The sequence below is a fragment of the Chanodichthys erythropterus genome, chromosome 5 (assembly GCF_024489055.1).
Source record: "Chanodichthys erythropterus isolate Z2021 chromosome 5, ASM2448905v1, whole genome shotgun sequence".
Classification (NCBI taxonomy): domain Eukaryota; kingdom Metazoa; phylum Chordata; class Actinopteri; order Cypriniformes; family Xenocyprididae; genus Chanodichthys; species Chanodichthys erythropterus.
In genome coordinates this window covers 17,967,931-17,990,229 of record NC_090225.1, presented here as the reverse complement: position 1 = coordinate 17,990,229, position 22,299 = coordinate 17,967,931, and the positions used below count along the sequence as shown (strand labels likewise).

Below are 22,299 nucleotides of genomic sequence, written 5' to 3'. Positions count from 1 at the left end.
TTCCTTAAGAAATACGCGTGACTTGCGCTCTTTTTAATGTCATAATTTGTAATATTTGTGTTGTTTTATATGTAATATGGATTATTTTCTCATCCTATTTTTTTGAGGAGGCACTGCCTCCCTTGCCTACTCGGAGGAAACGCCCCTGATATATAAATTGGAGGGAGGACCCACCCACATTTTTTTTTGCTTAGGGATAAGTGAAATGGCTGTATTCATGTGCATTGGTAATCTTGAATTTTCTTTTATTTCCGTTACTGCTCTGATGAATAATGGAGATAAAATGGACCAGAAATGTTTATAGAACTCAGCAGGGAAGCCATCGGGTCCTGGTGCTTTATTGCTAGGCGTTCGACTTAAGGCAAAATGGAGTTCTTCTTCTATGATTCCTTTATCCAGTGCACTGATTTGTTCAGTGTTATGTTTTGGGAGTTGAATATTATTGAAAAATTAGTTAATATTGGTATTAACTTTTATTAACACAATAAAAACGTATTTTATTGTGTTATTATCAGATGAATAGAGTTTAGCATAGAAGTTTCTATTTTTTGTGGAGAGTTGGTAGGCTTCCCTGCTGAGTCCTTAATAGTTGCAATTGTTACTTTTTCTCTGTTTCTTTTAATCTGATTAGCCAAATGTTTACTGGATTTGTTGCTATGATGGTAGGTTTTGGACATAATACAGATTTGCCTGTTTCCCAAAGTAATGAAGCTGATAACTTTGGTGAGTCGTTTATTTCTAGGAAGGATGTTCACTCTCTTTTAAGATAACTGTCAAACTCTGGGTCTTTAAGGAGTGATTTGTTAAAGCGCCATCTACTGATGTGTTTATTTAAATTAGCTGGATTCCATATGAATGTTACTGGAGCATGGTCACTGATGCTGATGGAGTGGATTTTGTGCTCAGAGATAGTAGGTATGATTGAATTCCAACCATCGCCAAGGCTAAAATCTCTCATGGACTGAAGCCTTTTATTGTGTCGGTGGATTGCCAGTGCCTTTTATTATTTGCGGATCTGTCAAGTGATGAGTCAATTACGGTGTTAAAATCGCCTCCTATAATTACCAGGCCGTTACAAAGGTTTGAAATAGAAGGGAAAAAAAGTGTGGAAAAAGGCAGGGTTATCTGAATTTGGGCCGTAATGTTGGCAATTGTTACTGGGTTAGTGTTAATTGTTATGTTTATGATATTGTCCTTCTGGGTCTTTTTGCTTATCAAGATGCTCCTCTTTGTTTTGAATTATAAGTGGCTGAGAATGTGTGATGTCCTTGTCTTTGAATAACTGTCCATCAATGTACAATTTGTCCACTGTAAGTATTGCTCTTTTGCTAGCTGTAAATTAGCTGTTTACGTCTATCTATGGATGATTTCTTGTGGAAACTGGTCGTTAAGTCCGTAGTGAGTGTCCTTTAACTGTTTGCCCTGCCGATAAACCAATTCAATTTTTTGCTTAAAATGTTCAAATTTAACAATGATTGAGCGGGGTCGGGTGGCGTTACGGAGTTTTTTTCCTAAACGGTGAACACGGTGAAAAGCGATGCTGTTGACAGTTTCTTTTGGGAGTTTGAGCTGCTTAACCATATAATCCTTGACTGTTTTCTCGGGTTCGTCAGCGGGTGATTCAGCGATACCGGTGACAATCAGGTTGTCCCTCATGCTGCTTGCTTGTAAGTCTAAAATCAACATTTTTGTAGAAAACAGCCTTGATAGTTGAAGGAAAACTATTTTTAGAATCAAGGAGTTGGCATTGAAGATTTTGTATAAAAGTCTCCCGTCAGTGCTGTTTTGGAGCTGCTGGACACTTTTGAATGTAGCTGACAATGTCTGAACCACTCATCCTGTCATGGCTTCTCTGTTCATTTCTGTTATCTGCAGTAACTCTGGCTGCGCTGTATTTCACAAGGAAGATGTATGGATTTGTGCCAGGCGACAGATCTCCTCCAAGCCTCCCCTCATTGCCCATCATTGGGAGTCTCCTCAGCCTAGTGAGCGACCTTCCTCCACACATCTTCTTTCAACAACTGCAGAAGAAATACGGAGATCTTTATTCCCTCATGATGGGCTCCCACAAAATCCTTATCGTGAACAACCACCATCATGCAAAAGAGGTCCTGATCAAAAAAGGAAAAATATTTGCAGGGAGGCCACGAACTGTAAGTAATCACTTTCACCAGAACTGAATTTCACTAATAAGAAGTGTTTCTTAATGAGGCTTTTTATAATTGTCTTCAGGTTACAACAGACTTGTTAACTCGAGATAGGAAAGATATAGCATTTGCTGACTACAGTCCCACATGGAAGTTCCAACGGAAATTGGTGCATGGAGCTCTTTGCATGTCTGGTGAAGGTTCAGTTTCTATTGAGAAGATAAGTGAGTATCACCGCAACACAAATATGTAAAGAAGGTAGATTACACAGAACCTGCTACTCAATTCTGCTTCTTCTTTACCTAAAGTTTGCAGGGAGGCAAGCTCTATGTGTGATGTGTTGACTGAAACCCAGAACAGAGCTGTGGATCTGGCACCGGAGCTGACGCGTGCCGTCACAAACGTGGTGTGTGCTTTGTGTTTCAACTCCTCATACAAACGTGGGGATGCTGAGTTTGAGTCCATGCTCCAGTACAGCCAGGGCATCGTAGATACAGTCGCTAAGGACAGCTTGGTGGATATTTTCCCATGGATGCAGGTGAGATTTAACTCAATATGTGTCTTATAGCTAAAAGAATGATTTACACTACAGTTCAAAAGTTTGGGGTCAGTGAGGTTTTTGAAAGAAGTCTCACCAAGGTTGCATTTATTTGATCAAAAATGCAATAAAACAGTAATATTATGAAGTATTATTACAATGTAAATTAATTGTTTTCTGTTTCAATTAGAAATTGGAATTGGAATTGGAAATCATCATTACTCCAGTCTTCAGTGTCACATGATCCTTCAGAAATCATTCTAATATGCTGATCTGCTGCAATTACTAGCAATGCCATTGAAAACCGTTCCCCAAACAACAGTTCTTAAAGGGTTAGGTCACCCAAAAATGAAAATAATGTCATTTATTACTCACAAGACCTTCATCTTCGGAAATTAAGATATTTTTGTTGAAATCCGATGGCTCAGTGAGGCCTGCATAGCCAGCAATGACACTTCCTCTCTCAAGATCCATTAATGTACTAAAAACATATTTAAATCGGTTCATGTGAGTACAGTGGTTCAATATTAATATTATAAAGCGACAAGAATATTTTTGATGCCAAAAAAACAAAATAATGACTTGTAGTGATGGCCGATTTCAAAACACTGCTTCATGAAGCTTCAGAGCATAAATTAATCAGCGTGTAGAATCATGATTCGGATCGCGTGTCAAACCGCCAGGCTGCTGAAATCACGTGACTTTGGCGCTCCGAAAGTCGTTATTTATTTATTTGTTTTTTTATTTGTTTTGGTGCACAAAAAATATTTCAAACTGAGCCATCGGATTTCAACAAAATATCTTAATTTGCGTTCCGAAGATGAACAAAGGTCTTACGGGTGTGGAACGACACGAGGGTGAGCAATAAATGACATTATTTTCATTTTTGGGTGAACTAACTCTTTAAAATAACAATGTTTTTCTTAGTGTAAAGAACATTTTAATAATATAAAGAACCTCTTTCCACTATAAAGAACCTTTTGTGGAATGGGAATATTCCATGGGTGTTAAAGGTTCTTCATGGAACCATCAATGCCAGTTATGACACTAAGATGTCCTATGTCGTAACTGATTTGTTAACTGAGACTTATTGAAAATAATTTTGTGTTATGTTTTGAATTCTAATAACTATGTATTCCTTCCTCCAAGATATTCCCAAATAAAGACCTCAGAATCTTAAGACAGTGTGTTTCCATCAGAGACAAACTGCTTCAAAAGAAATACGAGGAACACAAGGTAAACATAAAATACAGAAGAAAAGTAAATATTCAGTGTAGTCTGTAACTAACATGAGATCATAAAAGCTGCATGAATAATAATTATGAAACCGTTTTAGATGCATGTGACACCAGGATATGTCAACTCCTCGTGTTTGTAATTAGTGCAGACTCGACAAACAGCAGTTTTAATTCAAGTCCATTTAGAGAGAAAGCCTCGCTTAATTCCCTCGGATGTGTCTCCCTCTACAGGTGGATTACAGTGATAACGCCCAGCGGGACCTCTTGGATGCGCTTCTGAGGGCCAAACGCAGTTCAGAGAATAACAACACCTGCACTCAAGATGTTGGTTTAACTGAAGACCACCTGCTCATGACTGTGGGGGACATCTTCGGAGCAGGGGTGGAAACCACGACCACTGTACTGAAATGGTCAATAGCTTACCTTATCCATAATCCACAGGTAAGTAAAGCTGCTCACAGACACAGCTGAGCTGGCTTGTACTGAATCAGTTAATATTTTCTTGTAATGAAACATTGCATTTGACATTAGGTGCAGAAAAAGATTCAGGAGGAGCTAGACAATAAGATTGGAAAAGACAGACAACCTCAGCTCGGTGATAGAGGGAATTTGCCTCACGTAGAGGCCACTATAAGAGAAGTCATGAGGATCCGACCCGTCACGCCCCTCATCCCTCATGTGGCACTCCAAGACTCCAGGTATTCAGCAAGGATTCATTAAATTGATCAAAAGTGACAATGGTACAAAATATTTCTATATCAAATAAAACTTTTCATGAATAAAAAGTTCAAAAGAATCCTGAGGAATGAATTATTACATTTTCCAACATTGATAATAATGTTTCCTGAGCACCAAATAAGTGTATTAGAATGATTTCTAAAGGATCATGTGACACTGAAGACTGGAGTAGAGTCCTGATGTCTTCTCTTCTCTCATGTACAGTGTGGGAGAATACACTGTGCAGAAAGGGACCCGAGTCATTATTAATCTGTGGTCTTTACATCATGATGAGAAGGAATGGAAGAATCCTGAGCTGTTTGACCCAGGTGAGAATCTGCAATGACATCTACAAGTCGTGTATGTCTTTGAAAGTTACCAAAATCTTCTTAATCTTCTGACAGGACGATTTCTGAATGAGGAGGGCGATGGTTTGTGCTGCTCATCCTCCAGCTACCTGCCATTCGGCGCAGGGGTACGTGTTTGTCTCGGTGAGGCCCTGGCAAAGATGGAACTCTTCCTCTTCCTGTCATGGATTTTGCAAAGGTTCACCCTAGAGATGCCCGCTGGCCAGCCTCTGCCCAACTTACAGGGCAAGTTTGGTGTGGTTCTTCAACCTGAGAGATACAAGGTCGTTGCTAAACTAAGAGCAGACTGGGAAAAATTCCCACTAAGGCAGCACTGCTAAATAAATGTATGTCTTTTCTACTCTGTGATATTTGTAAACATTTTTGATGAAGCCTACTATCAAATATCACAAATCAAACATGACTTAAAATATATAGATCCATCTTCAACAGTATTGAATAAAATGTAGCAGATGGGTTCTGGAAGTAAAAATCCGATCAGTTTTCTCCACAGGGGAACTGATTTTTAACACACACTTATAAACCTTTACAGACAGACCTGCTGCGAGTTATGAGGTTGTTAATCAATGGTATAATGTATGTTTTTCGTTCAAGCCAATCAATCTACATTAACATATATACATTTTTTCTATAAACATCAACATTTTATATTTATCCACCATTTTTAATTTAATTATGTTTGTTTATTCTTTCCCTCATTAAAGTGAAATAGCGAGTCTTGTTCCTTTTGTCTTTTTGTCCAATTTTCAAATACTCTTTGCAATAAATCAAATTTTATAATGTTGTGATTCACCTTGTAGCTGGCTGGCTTGGTTCATGGTTTATTTTTATTTAATTTTTTTCATTCCTATAAATGAATGGTAAAAATACTTATGGAACCAAGGCCACTAAAAAAAATCACAGAAATTCATTGGCTTTAACAGCTTTTTTTATTCATATGGAACATTCTTTGATACTCTTTCATTTTGTTGAGTCGTCTTATAAAATGCAGAGTCTCTCTGGGCTTGAACCCCTCCTGAATACAGACTGGGAGCTTGAGATTGTGAACCTTATACATCATTACAGCTGTGCTAAGATCAACTAAATCCTGTAATTTCAACGCATTTATTTTAATAAACAATGGGTTAGTTGGGGCGTAATAATCAACCCTGTTAACAATTCTAATAGCTTTCTTCTGCAATACAAAAGATAGGTTTGATAATAGATTTATAATTATTTCCCCATATTTTCACACAATAATTTAGGTACGGAATAATGAGCGAATTATATAATAAATATAGTGAATTTTGATTTATACATGATTTAATTTTACACATTATACCAATAATTTTTGTCTTTAGATAGTTTATATGTAATTTTCAGTTGAGTTTATCATCAATATACAGGTGCTGGTAATATAATTAGAATATCATCAAAAAGTTGATTTATTTTACTAATTCCATTCAAAAAGTGAAACTTGTATATTTTATTCATTCATTACACACAGACTGATATATTTCAAATGTTTATTTCTTTTAATTTTGATGATTATAAAATCCCAAATTCAGTATCTCAGAAAATTAGAATATTACTTAAGACCAATACAAAGAAAGGATTTTTAGAAATCTTGGCCAACTGAAAAGTATGAGCATGTACAGCACTCAATACTAAGTTGGGGCTCCTTTTGCCTGAATTACTGCAGCAATGCGGCGTGGCATGGAGTCGATCAGTCTGTGGCACTGCTCAGGTGTTATGAGAGCCCAGGTTGCTCTGATAGTGGCCTTCAGCTCTTTTGCATTGTTGGGTCTGGCATATCACATCTTCCTCTTCACAATACCCCATAGATTTTCTATGCGGTTAAGGTCAGTTGAGTTTGCTGGCCAATTAAGAACAGGGATACCATGGTCCTTAAACCAGGTACTGGTAGCTTTGGCACTGTGCAGGTGCCAAGTCCTGTTGGAAAATGAAATCTGCATCTCCATAAAGTTGGTCAGCAGCAGGAAGCATGAAGTGCTTCCTGGTATACGGCTGCGTTGACCTTGGACCTCAAAAAACACAGTGGACCAACACCAGCAGATGACATGGCACCCCATACCAAACTTTACACTGGACCTCAAGCAACGTGGATTGTGTGCCTCTCCTCTCTTCCTCCAGTCTCTGGGACCCTGATTTCCAAAGGAAATGCAAAATTTACTTTCATCAGAGAACATAACTTTGGACCACTCAACAGCAGTCCAGTCCTTTTTGTCTTTAGCTGCTTCTGACGCTGTCTGTTGTCCAAGAGTGGCTTGACACAAGGAATGCGACAGCTGAAACCCATGTCTTGCATATGTCTGTGCGTAGTGGTTCTTGAAGCACTGACTCCAGCTGCAATCTCCCCCACATTTTTCAATGGGTTTTGTTTCACAATCCTCTCCAGGTTGCGGTTATACCTATTGCTTGTACACTTTTTTCTACCACATATTTTCCTTCCCTTTGCCTCTCTATTAATGTGCTTGGACACAGAGCTCTGTGAACAGCCAGCCTCTTTTGCAATGACCTTTTGTGTCTTGCCCTCCTTGTGCAAGGTGTCAGTGGTCGTCTTTTGGACAGCTGTCAAGTCAGCAGTCTTCCCCATAATTGTGTAGCCCACAGAACTGGACTGAGAGACCATTTAAAGGCCGTTTTGAGTTTATTAGCTGATTAGAGTGTGGCACCAGGTGTCTTCAATATTGAACCTTTTCACAATATTCTAATTTTCTGAGATTCTGAATTTGGGATTTTCTTTAGTTGTCAGTTATAATAATCAAAATTAAAAGAAATAAACATTTGAAATATATCAGTCTGTGTGTAATGAATGAATATAATATACAAGTTTCAGTTTTTGAATGGAATTACTGAAATAAATCAACTTTTTGATGATATTGTAATTATATGACCAGCACCTGTAGATACCCAGAAATTTTGTGTTACACACTCTCTCGATTTCTATATGATTAATTTTAAATTTTGATTGGTTCCTCAATTTTTCTATTACCAAAAATAATATATTTAGTTTTATTCAAATTCATTGATAATTTGTTATGGTCAAACCAAGTTTTTAATTTGGACAGCTCTTTTTCCACTATCTCAAAGAGGAACTCTAAATTTTGTCCACAGCAATAGAGACTAGTATCATCTGCAAACAAGATACAATTTAACTTTTTCAGGACCTCCGGAATGTCATTTATGTACATTATAAACAGCTTTGGCCCCAGTATAGAGCCCTGTGGAACTCCATGCGTTATGTTTGTTCTTTCAGAATCAAAGTTGTTTACATGTACGTATTAATCTCTGTCACTAAGATAATCTCTCAACCAATCATGAGCAATGCCGCTGATACCATATCGTTCTACTTTAGCCAACAGCTGATTGTGATCAATGGTATCAAATGCCTTGAAATCCGATGGCTCAGTGAGGCCTCCATAGCCAGCAATGACATTTCCTCTCTCAAGATCCATTAATGTACTAAAAACATATTTAAATTAGGCCTATTTAATTTTACTGGAGTTATTGTGAGAAAAAAATACAAATTATTCATTCATATGTTAGATTTATAAACCAACAATTATATATTTTATCTATTTTGTTTTAGTTTTTAACTAAATATTTATTTTAGTTTTTAACTAAAATAGTTACTCATTTTGTATGTGATTTTAATGTTTATTTATTGTTATTGGCTAATGTTTTTATGTAATTATTTCTAGAAAATAGCAAAAACCACACAAAACAAATGTAATATGTGTAAAAACTGAAAACCCCTTACGCAATTAACAGAAAAAAAGACATCTTCAAGACAAGTTCATTTAAAGTTTAGTTTGATCTATGTTAGTGATCATCATTTTTTAAGGTTAAGCACCTCTTCCTCTGACCATATATTAAAAAAGTCAATTAAAAAAAAATGTTCAAGTCCAATTTTGTATTGTAGAAAGTGGCATTTGTTGGGGATAAACAGTTTAGGACCCTTGAAACCAGATATGTTGAATAAAGACCCGGAGTCAAAGTTTAAAAAAATTAATAAATTGAAGAAAAATTTGATGAAGAATAGTTTGCAGTTTCATCAGCAGAAGCCAGCTTCAAGTCTCACAAGGAGGTCGTAGGCCGCTCTGCGTATATTCACATTTCCACAACAATTATACTCTAACAGAGTCATCTAACTACATCGTTACTTCAGGTTGGATGATTCTGATTGGCTAAGAAAAATAGACAAATTTGGTAATCTTCCACACATGGACAGATAGTCAGAAGCATATCTCCCTTCGTCAGGACCCTGGATTTAGGTACCGGATGTCCTTTTGGGGTCATAACATAGCATCTGCTGGTCTTAAGCAGAATGCCAGTTGTCCAGTACAAAGGGACCTGCACAAAACAGCGCACATACACAGATACATGATTCACAGCTTCTTCAAGGTTGAAGTTGATCTGAGCTCTGCTCTGAGCAGTAAACTTTAACAAATCATACTGATAACATGTTCTTTTCTCTCAGTGAAAGTTACAAAGGAAAACAGATGCTTTAACATACATTGAAGAAGTCATTCAAATTATTTAACAGAAATATAAATGTTGATTAATAACTTAAAAGATACAAACCCGATTCCAAAAAAGTTGTGACACTGTACAAATTGTGAATAAAAAGGAATGCAATAATTTACAAATCTCATAAAGTTATACTTTATTCACAATAGAATATAGATAACATATCAAATGTTGAAAGTGAGACATTTTGAAATGTCATGCCAAATATTGGCTCATTTTGGATTTCATGAGAGCTACACATTCCAAAAAAGTTGGGACAGGTAGCAATAAGAGGCCGGAAAAGTTAAATGTACATATAAGGAACAGCTGGAGGACCAATTTGCAACTTATTAGGTCAATTGGCAACATGGTTGGGTATAAAAAGAGCCTCTCAGAGTGGCAGTGTCTTTCAGAAGTCAAGATGGGCAGAGGATCACCAATTCCCCCAATGCTGCGGCGAAAAATAGTGGAGCAATATCAGAAAGGAGTTTCTCCGAGAAAAACTGCAAAGAGTTTGAAGTTATCATCATCATCTACAGTGCATAATATTGTAATATAACTAACGCTCTTATGTGTAGGAAGGAAGGGGACAGGGTCGGCGTTCAACTGCTGACTGAGCTTTATTACAAGAATTAGAAACGTCCAACAAAAACTGTGCAAGGCACAACAGCAAATAAAATAATCCACAAAGGGCTTCACTCCAGTCACGGCATCTACAATCCACAAAGGGCTTCACTCCTGGTCACGGCTGTACAATCCACAATGGGCTTCACTCCAGTTAGTCGTGCACCAGCTGCTCAGTCAGCAGTTCCCCTCTCTCTCCCCGACTCCTGCTTCTCGCGGCGTTTTAACCTGTCTCCGCGCCAATTACTGAAATGAGAAACAGGTGTTCGTGATTTACATTTAACTCGCTCACTCACCAAAGATCTCCCGATGCTCTCTCCCGCCGCAGACCTCGCTGAACCACGCCCCCCTCGCCACATACCCCCACCGCCCGACTCAGGCCGGGGAGCCGTCCGGCCTGCAGCCCCCCCCCCCCATTTCTGGAGAGGAAATCGGCCACAGCCATCTGAACACCCGGCCTGTGGACCACCTTGAACTTAAAAGGCTGTAATGCCAGATACCAACGAGTGATCCGCGCATTGGTATCCTTCATGCGGTGGAGCCACTGCAGGGGAGCGTGGTCCGAACAGAGAGTGAATTCCCGCCCCAGGAGATAATAGCGGAGGGTGAGGACGGCCCATCTAATAGCCAAACACTCTTTCTCAACGGTGCTGTACTTAGCTTCTCTCTTTGAGAGCTTACGGCTAATGTACAGCACCGGCCGTTCCTCACCCTCTATCTCCTGGGACAGGACAGCACCCAGCCCCCTGTCCGACGCGTCAGTCTGCAACAGAAAAGGGAGAGAAAAATCAGGAGAGTGAAGCAATGGCCCGCCACATAGAGCAGCCTTCACCTGGGTGAAGGCCTGCTGGCACAGCTCCGTCCACTGGACCGTATCTGGCGCATCCTTTTTGGTTAGATCAGTCAACGAGCTGGTGAGGGCCGAATAATTAGGAACAAACCTCCTATAATATCCCGCCAGCCCGAGGAACTGTCTAACCTCCTTTTTGGTCTTGGGGCGCGGACAGGTCGCAATCGCTGCCGTCTTATCAATTTGGGGACGCACCTGTCCATGCCCCAAGTGGAAGCCCAGATACCTTACTTCCACGCGCCCAATCGCACACTTCTTCGGGTTGGCCGTGAGCCCGGCCCCCTCAGCGATCTCAGGACGGCCCTCAAATGCTGCATATGCCGCTGCCAGTCATTACTGAAGATAATAATATCGTCCAGATAGGCAGCAGCATATGCACCATGGGGCCGCAAAATTTTATCCATGAGACGCTGAAAGGTAGCCGGTGCCCCGAACAACCCGAACGGAAGGGTGACGAATTGGTGTAATCCAAACGGCGTCGTGAAAGCCGTCTTTTCTTTGGATAATGGCGACAAGGGGATCTGCCAATACCCTTTCGTTAAGTCCAGTGTCGAATAAAATCGAGCCGTACCTAGCCGGTCAAGCAACTCGTCCATCCGAGGCATTGGATACGCGTCGAATTTCGACACTGCGTTCACCTTGCGATAGTCCACACAGAACCGAACTGAACCGTCCGTCTTGGGAACCAAAACTATCGGGCTCGCCCAGTTACTGCTGGACTCTTCTATTACTCCCATTTCAAGCATAGCTTCTAATTCTGCCTGCACTACATTTTTCTTGTGTTCAGGCAATCTATACGGCCGGCTGCGAACCACCACGCCCGGCTCTGTCTCGATGTGGTGCTGAATGAGGTTTGTACGGCCCGGTAGGGGAGAAAACACGTCTGCAAACTCTGCTTGTAACTTGGATAAATCAGTGAGCTGTGAGGGCGAGAGGTGATCTCCCCCTGGGGCCAGAGCGAGGGACTGTTTTTTGACATTCGCCTCTGGCCCGAGATCATCCTCTCCGCTAATCACCGTCGCCAGCATCACTGATTCCGCCTCATTCCATTTTTTAAGGAGATTGAGGTGGTAAATCTGACGTGCTCCTCTCCTATCGGAACGCACAACCTCATAATCGAGCTCACCGACTTGCCGTGTCACCACAAACGGTCCTTGCCACTTTGCAAGTAATTTCGAGCTTGAAGTGGGAAGCAATACAAGTACTTTATCTCCCGGTGAAAATTTGCGCAAGTTAGCTCCCCTGTTATACAGCTGGCTCTGTCTGTGCTGGGCTTGTAACAAATTCTCCATAGACAGCCGCCCCAACGTGTGGAGTTTTGCTCTCAAGTCCAGCACATACTGAATTTCATTTTTGGCCTGAGATGGTCCGTCCTCCCAAGTCTCTCTTAGGACGTCTAATACCCCCGGGGCTGGCGTCCAAAGAGAAGCTCGAAGGGGGAAAACCCCGTGGAGGCTTGCGGGACCTCTCGCACTGCAAATAACAGAGGTTCTAACCACTTATCCCAATTTTTGGCGTCTTCTTGAACGAATTTACGAATCATGGATTTAAGCGTGCGATTAAACCGTTCGACCAGGCCGTCCGTTTGTGGGTGAAAGACGCTGGTACGCACGGATTTAATGCCCAACAATTCGTAAAGTTCGCGTAACGTGCGTGACATAAACGCCGTGCCTTGATCAGTGAGGATTTCTTTCGGAACCCCCACTCGGGAGATTAAACTAAACAGTGCATCCGCAACACTCTTAGCAGAAATGTTGCGGAGTGGCACTGCTTCAGGATATCGCGTTGCATAATCCACAATGACTAATGCAAAGCGATGCCCTCTTGCTGACCGCTCTAATGGCCCGATGAGGTCCATACCAATTCTTTCGAAGGGGACCTGCATTAATGGGAGGGGGCGCAACGGCGCTTTTGGGGTGGCCGGTGGGTTAACCAACTGACATTCCCGACAAGACGCGCACCACCTGCGCACATTCTCGTGAATGCCCGGCCAAAAGAATCGGGTCATGAGACGATTTAGTGTTGCCGTTTGTCCTAAATGCCCAGCCATCGGATTAGAATGAGCCGCGTGGAAAAGCATTTCCCTGCGGCTCCTTGGAACTAATAATTGGGTCGTATCTTCTTTTGTCTGAGTGTCTTGGGTCACTCGATACAACCTATCTTTTATGATCGCAAAATACGGATAAGAAAGTGGACGCCCAGGCTGGAGAGGCTGACCATCGATGGTGCTGACCTTTTCAAACGCGTTTTTAGCGTCTCATCGTGAGACTGCTCCAGGGGAAAGTCATCGCGATCCGAAAGAATAAGTCTTCCAATTTCGCTCTGTTCCCCTGAAGCTGAACTCACCGGTCCCTGATCAGTCTCTCCCGCCTGCACTCGCACCTCCTTATCCCGCGATTTTTTCCCCCAAGAGGCATCCGAGCATAAACACCCCAATAATTTATTAAATGCAGGCCAATTCGTCCCCAAAATTATCGGATGCCGGAGGTGCGGATTAACTGCCACCTCCACCCTATGCTTTTGACCCCTAAATTGAATAACGACGGGCACTAACGGATATTTCACCACATCCCCGTGCACACACCTCACCTTAACCAAGCGGCCTGTATCCAATGCCCCGGACGAAATCAGGCTTTGATGCACCGAGGTTTGGTTACATCCTGAGTCCACCAAAGCCTGATAGGTACCCCCCTTGACACTCACAGGTATTTGGTACTCGCCAGCTTGACCGGGGGCAGCCTGCGGATCGTCCGGGACCCGGATCAACGTCCCAACCTCCATCACTGGACACCTGTCCACAAAGTGCTCCGGGTCCCCGCAACGCCAACAGGCCGGCCCAGACCTGCCCGCCGCTCTTGTGGCAGGGAGCGGGTTAAATGGTTGACGCGGAGAGAGGGGAGAAGCAGGAGCGGAGTCCGGCCCGGCAGCAGGGAGTCCCGCCCCCTGGGCAGGGCTCTTGGTCCATAATACGGGCCCTGTTCCGTTCCGCCCCGCCCCGGGGCGGAACACGTGGTGGGCCGGGCGGACGAGACCTGGGTAGAGGGACAGGTTTAGAGAGAGAGGGGGAATTAAAAGAAGGAGAGAGAGAGGCGGAAGGTAGGGGTTCGCCGACCCCTTGGCACGCCACCATGTGGTCCTCCGCCAGTTCGATGGCTGAGTCCAGCGACGTGGGGCGGTGGCACTGGACCCACTCGGCTGTTTTCTTGGGGAGCCGAGTGATAAACTGCTCCAGTACCACGCGATCGATAATCCGGTCCACGTCGCTTCCCTCAGCCAGTAGCCATTTGCGGCACGAGTCCCGGAGCTGTTGGGCCAACACGAAGGGCCGGCCGGACTCACCCAGGTCCAGGGAGCGGAAGCGTTGACGATGTTGCTCTGGGGTCCGGCCGACCCGCTGAACGATGGCCCGCCGAAGGTCGTCAAAGACCAGGAGGTTCTCTGCTGGCAGCTGCTGCGCCGCCACCTGCGATTCCCCCGAGAGGAGGGGGACCAGCCTCATGGCCCATTGGTCCCGCGGCCAGCCACTTGCCTCGGCTGACCGCTCAAATAAGTCGAGGAAGGCCTCGGGGTCGTCCGACGGCCCCATTTTGTTCAATGGCAGGTGGGTAGGCGCAGCCGGCTGCCCGATGGTCTCCTGGTGAACCTCCCGGTCAATCCAGCTCCGGAACCTCTCGCGGTCCTCCTGCTGGGCCTGCACGATGGCTTGGAAGCGACGTTCTTGGTCGGTGCGCAGGTCCAGCAGGGCTCGATGTTGTTCCTGATGCAGGACCGCGAGGGACGCGATGACTTCCGCAAATGTCGATGGGGAGGACGAAGATTGCATGGCAGCGGCCACCCAGCTTCCTTCCCGGGTTTCGGCACCAGTGTAATATAACTAACGCTCTTATGTGTAGGAAGGAAGGGGACAGGGTCGGCGTTCAACTGCTGACTGAGCTTTATTACAAGAATTAGAAACGTCCAACAAAAACTGTGCAAGGCACAACAGCAAATAAAATAATCCACAAAGGGCTTCACTCCAGTCACGGCATCTACAATCCACAAAGGGCTTCACTCCTGGTCACGGCTGTACAATCCACAATGGGCTTCACTCCAGTTAGTCGTGCACCAGCTGCTCAGTCAGCAGTTCCCCTCTCTCTCCCCGACTCCTGCTTCTCGCGGCGTTTTAACCTGTCTCCGCGCCAATTACTGAAATGAGAAACAGGTGTTCGTGATTTACATTTAACTCGCTCACTCACCAAAGATCTCCCGATGCTCTCTCCCGCCGCAGACCTCGCTGAACCACGCCCCCCTCGCCACAAATATCATCCAAAGATTCAGAGAATCTGGAACAATCTCTGTGCGTAAGGGTCAAGGCCGGAAAACTATACTGGATGCCCGTGATCTTCGGGCCCTTAGACGGCACTGCATCACATACAGGAATGCTACTGTAATGGAAATCACAATATGGGCTCAGGAATACTTCCAGAAAACATTGCCGGTAAACACAATCCACCGTGCCGTTCGCCGTTGCTGGCTAAAACTCTATAGGTCAAAAAAGAAGCCATATCTAACCATGATCCAGAAGCGCAGGCGTTTTCTCTGGGCCAAAACTCATTTAAAATGTGGCAAAGTGGAAAACTGTTCTGTGGTCAGATGAAATGAAGTTCTTTTTGGAAAACTGGGATGCCATGTCATCCGGACTAAAGAGGACAAGGACAACCCAAGTTGTTATCAGTGCTCAGTTCAGAAGCCTGCATCTCTGATGGTATGGGGTTGCATGAGTGCGTGTGACATGGGCAGCTTACACATCTGGAAAGGCACCATCAATGCTGAAAGGTCCAAGTTCTAGAACAACATATGCTCCCATCCAGATGTTGTCTCTTTCAGGGAAGACCTTGCATTTTCCAACATGACAATGCCAGACCACCTACTGCATCAATTACAACATCATGTCTGCGTAGAAGGATACGGCTACTGAAATGGCCAGCCTGCAGTCCAGATCTTTCAGCCATAGAAAACATTTGGCGCATCATAAAGAGGAAGATGTGACAAAGAAGACCTAAGACAGTTGAGCAACTAGAAGCCTGTATTAGACATGAATGGGACAACAGTCCCCAGACATTTGCAGACTGTTATAAAAAGAAAACGGGATGCCACACAGTGGTAAACTTTTTTGAGATGTGTTGATGCCATGAAATTTAAAATCAACTTATTTTTCCCTTAAAATGATTCTTTAAAATGTTCTCAGTTTAAACATTTGATATGTCATCTATGTTGTATTCTGAATAAAATATTTGAAACTTCCACATCATTGCATTCTGTTTTTATTCACAATTTGTACAGTGTCCCAACTTTTTTGGAATCGGGTTTGCATGTATTGAAGGGGCAGTGGATTCCAGAATCCATCCCTTCACATTTATCAAATCCACAATATTAAATAATGCAGAAATAATTGCAATCAAATGCTATTTCTGCAAACCTACAAAGTTAAGCTAAAAGTTGAAGAGAAAGGTTAAATAGTAGGAAAATAATAACCCATTAAAGAGTAAAATATCAGCTGTGCTCACACTTTTATGCATCTTTGAATATGGCGAACCAATCAACATCTTTGTTGAAAACAGCCTTGATACTTAGATAGTTGAAGCTAAACTATTTCAGAGTCAAGGAGGTGGCATTGAAGATTTTGCATAAAAGTCTCCTGTCAGCTTGCTCATACGGGCAGTGCTGTTTTGGAGCTGGGTTTTTTAAGAGCTGCTGGACACTTTTGAATGTAGCTGACAATGTCTGAACCACTCATCCTGTCATGGCTTCTCTGTTCATGTCTGTTATCTGCACTAACTCTGGCTGCGCTGTATTTCAAAAGGAAGATGAATGGACTTGTGCCAGGCGACAGATCTCCTCCAAGCCTCCCCTCATTGCCCATCATTGGGAGTCTCCTCAGCCTAGTGAGCGACCTTCCTCCACACATCTTCTTTCAACAACTGCAGAAGAAATACGGAGATCTTTATTCCCTCATGATGGGCTCCCACAAAATCCTTATCGTGAACAACCACCATCATGCAAAAGAGGTCCTGATCAAAAAAGGAAAAATATTTGCAGGGAGGCCACGAACTGTAAGTAATCACTTTCACCAGAACTGAATTTCACTAATAAGAAGTGTTTCTTAATGAGGCTTTTTATAATTGTCTTCAGGTTACAACAGACTTGTTAACTCGAGATGGGAAAGATATAGCATTTGCTGACTACAGTCCCACATGGAAGTTCCATCGGAAATTGGTGCATGGAGCTCTTTGCATGTTTGGTGAAGGTTCAGTTTCTATTGAGAAGATAAGTGAGTATCACCGCAACACAAATATGTAAAGAAGGTAGATTACACAGAACCTGCTACTCAATTCTGCTTCTTCTTTACCTAAAGTTTGCAGGGAGGTAAGCTCTATGTGTGATGTGTTGACTGAAACCCAGAACAGAGCTGTGGATCTGGCACCGGAGCTGACGCGTGCCGTCACAAACGTGGTGTGTGCTTTGTGTTTCAACTCCTCATACAAACGTGGGGATGCTGAGTTTGAGTCCATGCTCCAGTACAGCCAGGGCATCGTAGATACAGTCGCTAAGGACAGCTTGGTGGATATTTTCCCATGGATGCAGGTGAGATTTATTATAGCTAAAAGAATGTTAGATTTACACTACAGTTCAAAAGTTTGGGGTCGGTAAAGTTTTTGAAAGAAGTCTCACCAAGGCTGCAAGTATTATTACAATGTAAAATAATTGTTTTCTGTTTTAATATTTAATATATAATTTACTCCTGTTATGGCAAGGCTGAATTTTTAGCATCATTACTCCAGTCTTCAGTGTCACATGATCCTTCAGAAATCATTCTAATATGCTGATCTGCTGCAATTACTTGCAATGCCATTGAAAACCGTTCCCCAAACAACAGTTCTTAAAGGGTTAATTCACCCAAAAATGAAAATAATGTCACGTATTACTCACCCTCATCTCGTTCCACACCCATAAGACGTTCATCTTCGGAAATTAAGATATTTTTGTTGAAATCCGATGGCTCAGTGAGGCCTGCATAGCCAGCAATGCCATTTCCTCTCTCAAGATCCATTAATGTACTAAAAACATATTTAAATCAGTTCATGTGAGTACAGTGGTTCAATAATAATATTAAAGTGACGAGAATATTTTTGGTGCGCCAAAAAAACAAAATAACGACTTGTAGTGATGGCCGATTTCAAAACACTGCTTCATGAAGCTTCGGAGCCTTAGGAATCAGCGTGTAGAATATGCCTTTTTCACAAGAATCGGAAATCACGTGACGCAGGGTAAAGTTAGTTCCGCTATGCTTCTACGGCTATTAGATTGATATGCTCTTTTCTCAAATATCGCTTCTTACCTTTTCTGTTTTGTCTGTTTTCCAAGTCGCTTTTGTATAATCTACAAAGAAATTATTTTCTACTGGTTTGTAGCTTGTACGGCCGCTAAGACCGTTGCTCGATTTTACCGGCAGGTGGATTTATATTACCAGCTGTCATACAGTAAAGGCTACGCAGCTCATTCAGCAATTCCCCCAATAGTATTACCTACGACGAACATTATTTATATAATTTATTAATTAAAAAAATAACTCCCAATATATACTTTAATGGGGGATATAAAATCGAGATACATATTGTCGTGAGTTTAATATGTTTTAAAAATATATAGCATGTGATATCATATGGCATCATCCCACATTCAAGCATATGTTATAACTAATCCTGATCGATTAAAATGATTAAACTAAGACATAATTAATTTCCAACACCACATTGTACAACTATCAGTCTTTGCATTAATGTTGCAACAGCACAATAATACTGCGCATAATACACACTTTAAGATGACGACTGGAAAATGAGTGAGAGACTGAAGTGTTTATATCATAGACTGTAAGGTTTATATCCAGGAATATCAGGGTGCGAGTGGTCCTCTTTCATGAATCATCTTGCGTGATAAGGGAGCTTCCAGCTGATAATTTCCCCAGCACGTCGCTAAAAGCACTCTTTACTCCCAAAGTGCATACTATCCACCCTAAATAGCACTGAATATTACACATAGACTACTATTTACTATTTTATTACACACAGTTAGCACTTTGAGACGCAGGCACCGTCTGTACAGCACATGGAGCGCGATAATGCACAGCCGCGCCAAACAGGCACGAAGAATATAACCAGTTTAACCGCCATCACTTCAAATTATTAATTAAATTTAGCTCTTAATGAGAGCTCTGTAGTCTCACCAATAATTCACCAAGAAAGTTCAAACATTTTCATGACATTTAATTCGTAAAACGACTTTGATTCCCGAGCTGGTTCTGATCGAGGCTATCTCTATCACTGTAACCGGAAAAACTTTTACACTGCGTGGATCGTTCCGGAAGCCAAAAACCCAGAAGTGTGAAATTAGCCTTTCGCCGAGCCCCGCCCCCCTTAGTTACTGTTGCTTTGTCCGACAAGCCGTGGCGCTGTCACTCCACACGCAGTGAAAAATACATCGCGGAACAAAGAGGATACTGAACACACATCGACAGACAAGACAGAGTAGGTTACTTATGATATTAAACAAAGTCCCAGCTTTCAAACCGTGTAGTTATTAAATAATTTCAAACAATAAAAACCGTTTTGTTGCTCTTTAATGTGTCGTGACCATGGTCGTGACAGATTGCTGTAGATCCTCAGCTCAACCGCTCGTAAAAAACGATCATCTCTTCCTATTAGTCCATGAACATGAGAATGAATGTTGTTTCAAACACGGAAAGACGTCAATATACACCATTTTTCAAGTTTTACTCCACCGAGGTTAATCTTTTAACTACTGGCTGCTTTGACGGACAAAATGGCGGATGCGGCGTTCTGATTGGTTAGATCGCTTGTCAATCAAACTCCCGGCGAAAGGTCAATTGGCCTATCATGATTCGGTTCGCGCGTCAAACCGCCAAGCTGCTGAAATCATGTGACTTTGGCGCTCCGAAAGTCGTTATTTATTTATTTATTTATTGTTGCACAAAAAATATTATACATATTATACTATAAAGAACCTTTTGTGGAATGGGAATGTTCCATGGGTGTTAAAGGTTCTTCATGGAACCATCAATGCCAGTTATGACACTGTCCTATGTCGTAACTGATTTGTTAACTGAGACTTATTAAAAAATAATTTTGTGTTATGTTTTGAATTCTAATAACTATGTATTCCTTCCTCCAAGATATTCCCAAATAAAGACCTCAGAATCTTAAGACAGTGTGTTTCCATCAGAGACAAACTGCTTCAAAAGAAATACGAGGAACACAAGGTAAACATAAAATACAGAAGAAAAGTAAATATTCAGTGTAGTCTGTAACTAACATGAGATCATAAAAGCTGCTTGAATAATAATTATGAAACCGTTTTAGATGCATGTGACACCAGGATATGTCAACTCCTCGTGTTTGTAATTAGTGCAGACTCGACAAACAGCAGTTTTAATTCAAGTCCATTTAGAGAGAAAGCCTCGCTTAATTCCCTCGGATTTGTCTCCCTCTACAGGTGGATTACAGTGATAACGCCCAGCGGGACCTCTTGGATGCGCTTCTGAGGGCCAAACGCAGTTCAGAGAATAACAACTCCAGCACTCAAGATGTTGGTTTAACTGAAGACCACCTGCTCATGACTGTGGGGGACATCTTCGGAGCAGGGGTGGAAACCACGACCACTGTACTGAAATGGTCAATAGCTTACCTTATCCATAATCCACAGGTAAGTAAAGCTGCTCACAGACACAGCTGAGCTGGCTTGTACTGAATCAGTTAATATTTTCTTGTAATGAAACATTGCATTTGACATTAGGTGCAGAAAAAGATTCAGGAGGAGCTAGACAATAAGATTGGAAAAGACAGACAACCTCAGCTCGGTGATAGAGGGAATTTGCCTTACCTAGAGGCCACTATAAGAGAAGTCCTGAGGATCCGACCGGTCTCCCCGCTCCTCATCCCTCATGTGGCACTCCAAGACTCCAGGTATTAACAGTAAGATTTAATAATTTAGCAAGGATGCATTAAATTGATTAAAAGTAACAGTAAAGCCCTGTTACAAAATATTTCTATATCAAATAAAACTTTTGATGAATAAAAAGTTCAAAAGAATCCTGAGGAATGAATTATTACATTTTCCAACATTGATAATAATGTTTCCTGAGCACCAAATAAGTGTATTAGAATGATTTCTAAAGGATCATGTGACACTGAAGACTGGAGTAGAGTCCTGATGTCTTCTCTTCTCTCATGTACAGTGTGGGAGAATACACTGTGCAGAAAGGGACCCGAGTCATTATTAATCTGTGGTCTTTACATCATGATGAGAAGGAATGGAAGAATCCTGAGCTGTTTGACCCAGGTGAGAATCTGCAATGACATCTACAAGTCGTGTATGTCTTTGAAAGTTACCAAAATCTTCTTAATCTTCTGACAGGACGATTTCTGAATGAGGAGGGCGATGGTTTGTGCTGCTCATCCTCCAGCTACCTGCCATTCGGCGCAGGGGTACGTGTTTGTCTCGGTGAGGCCCTGGCAAAGATGGAACTCTTCCTCTTCCTGTCATGGATTTTGCAAAGGTTCACCCTAGAGATGCCCGCTGGCCAGCCTCTGCCCAACTTACAGGGCAAGTTTGGTGTGGTTCTTCAACCTGAGAGATACAAGGTCATTGCTAAACTAAGAGCAGACTGGGAAAAATTCCCACTAAGGCAGCACTGCTAAATAAATGTATGTCTTTTCTACTCTGATATTTGTAAACATTTTTTATGAAGCCTACTATCAAATATCACAAATCAAACATGACTAAAAATATATAGATCCATCTTCAACATTATTGAATAAAGTGTAGCAGATGGGTTCTGGAAGTAAAAATCCGATCGATTTTCTCCAAAGGGGAACTGATTTACGAGGTTGTTAAAGGGTTTGTTCACCCAAAAATTAAAATTCTGTCATTTATTACTCACCCTCATGCCATTCCACACCCGTAAGACCTTCGTTCATCTTCGGAACACAAATTAAGATATTTTTGTTGAAATCCGATGGCTGCGTGAGGCCTCCATAGGGAGCAATGACACTTCCTCTCTCAAGATCCATAAAGGTACTAAAAACATATTTAAATCAGTTCATGTAAGTACAGTGGTTCAATATTAATATTATAAAGTGACGAGAATATTTTTGGTGCAGCAAAAAAACAAAATAAATAACAACTTACATAGTAATGGCCGATTTCAAAACACTGCTTCAGGAAGATTCGGAGCACAAATGAATCC

At 42.1% G+C, this 22,299-nt stretch overlaps 2 protein-coding genes across 2 annotated transcripts; both read left to right on the top strand.

The window, feature by feature from the left end:
* The first annotated feature begins 1,820 nt into the window (after positions 1-1,820).
* On the top strand, positions 1,821-5,714 carry LOC137020081 (steroid 17-alpha-hydroxylase/17,20 lyase-like). The gene is made up of 8 exons (XM_067385282.1): positions 1,821-2,153; positions 2,233-2,371; positions 2,456-2,685; positions 3,835-3,921; positions 4,155-4,364; positions 4,455-4,621; positions 4,866-4,969; positions 5,045-5,714. Exons 1-8 carry the CDS (start codon positions 1,821-1,823, stop codon positions 5,326-5,328), a joined length of 1,554 nt encoding a protein of 517 aa, XP_067241383.1. The 3' UTR covers positions 5,329-5,714.
* An 11,039-nt stretch (positions 5,715-16,753) lies between these two features.
* On the top strand, positions 16,754-21,943 carry cyp17a1 (cytochrome P450, family 17, subfamily A, polypeptide 1). Its single transcript, XM_067385281.1, has 8 exons — positions 16,754-17,086; positions 17,166-17,304; positions 17,389-17,618; positions 20,227-20,313; positions 20,547-20,756; positions 20,847-21,016; positions 21,289-21,392; positions 21,468-21,943. Exons 1-8 carry the CDS (start codon positions 16,754-16,756, stop codon positions 21,749-21,751), a joined length of 1,557 nt encoding a protein of 518 aa, XP_067241382.1. The 3' UTR covers positions 21,752-21,943.
* The last annotated feature ends 356 nt before the right edge of the window (positions 21,944-22,299 follow it).

What these genes read in the sequence shown, in the direction of transcription:
- cyp17a1 (XM_067385281.1), top strand. Translation starts at nt 16,754, where the DNA reads ATGTCTGAACCACTCATCCTGTCATGGCTTCTCTGTTCATGTCTGTTA. An exon ending in AGTTTCTATTGAGAAGATAA is followed by an intron (nt 17,305 to 17,388) that starts GTGAGTATCACC and finishes CTTTACCTAAAG; the next exon opens with TTTGCAGGGAGGTAAGCTCT. An exon ending in TCCTGAGCTGTTTGACCCAG is followed by an intron (nt 21,393 to 21,467) that starts GTGAGAATCTGC and finishes ATCTTCTGACAG; the next exon opens with GACGATTTCTGAATGAGGAG.
- LOC137020081 (XM_067385282.1), top strand. Translation starts at nt 1,821, where the DNA reads ATGTCTGAACCACTCATCCTGTCATGGCTTCTCTGTTCATTTCTGTTA. An exon ending in AGTTTCTATTGAGAAGATAA is followed by an intron (nt 2,372 to 2,455) that starts GTGAGTATCACC and finishes CTTTACCTAAAG; the next exon opens with TTTGCAGGGAGGCAAGCTCT. An exon ending in AGAAATACGAGGAACACAAG is followed by an intron (nt 3,922 to 4,154) that starts GTAAACATAAAA and finishes CTCCCTCTACAG; the next exon opens with GTGGATTACAGTGATAACGC.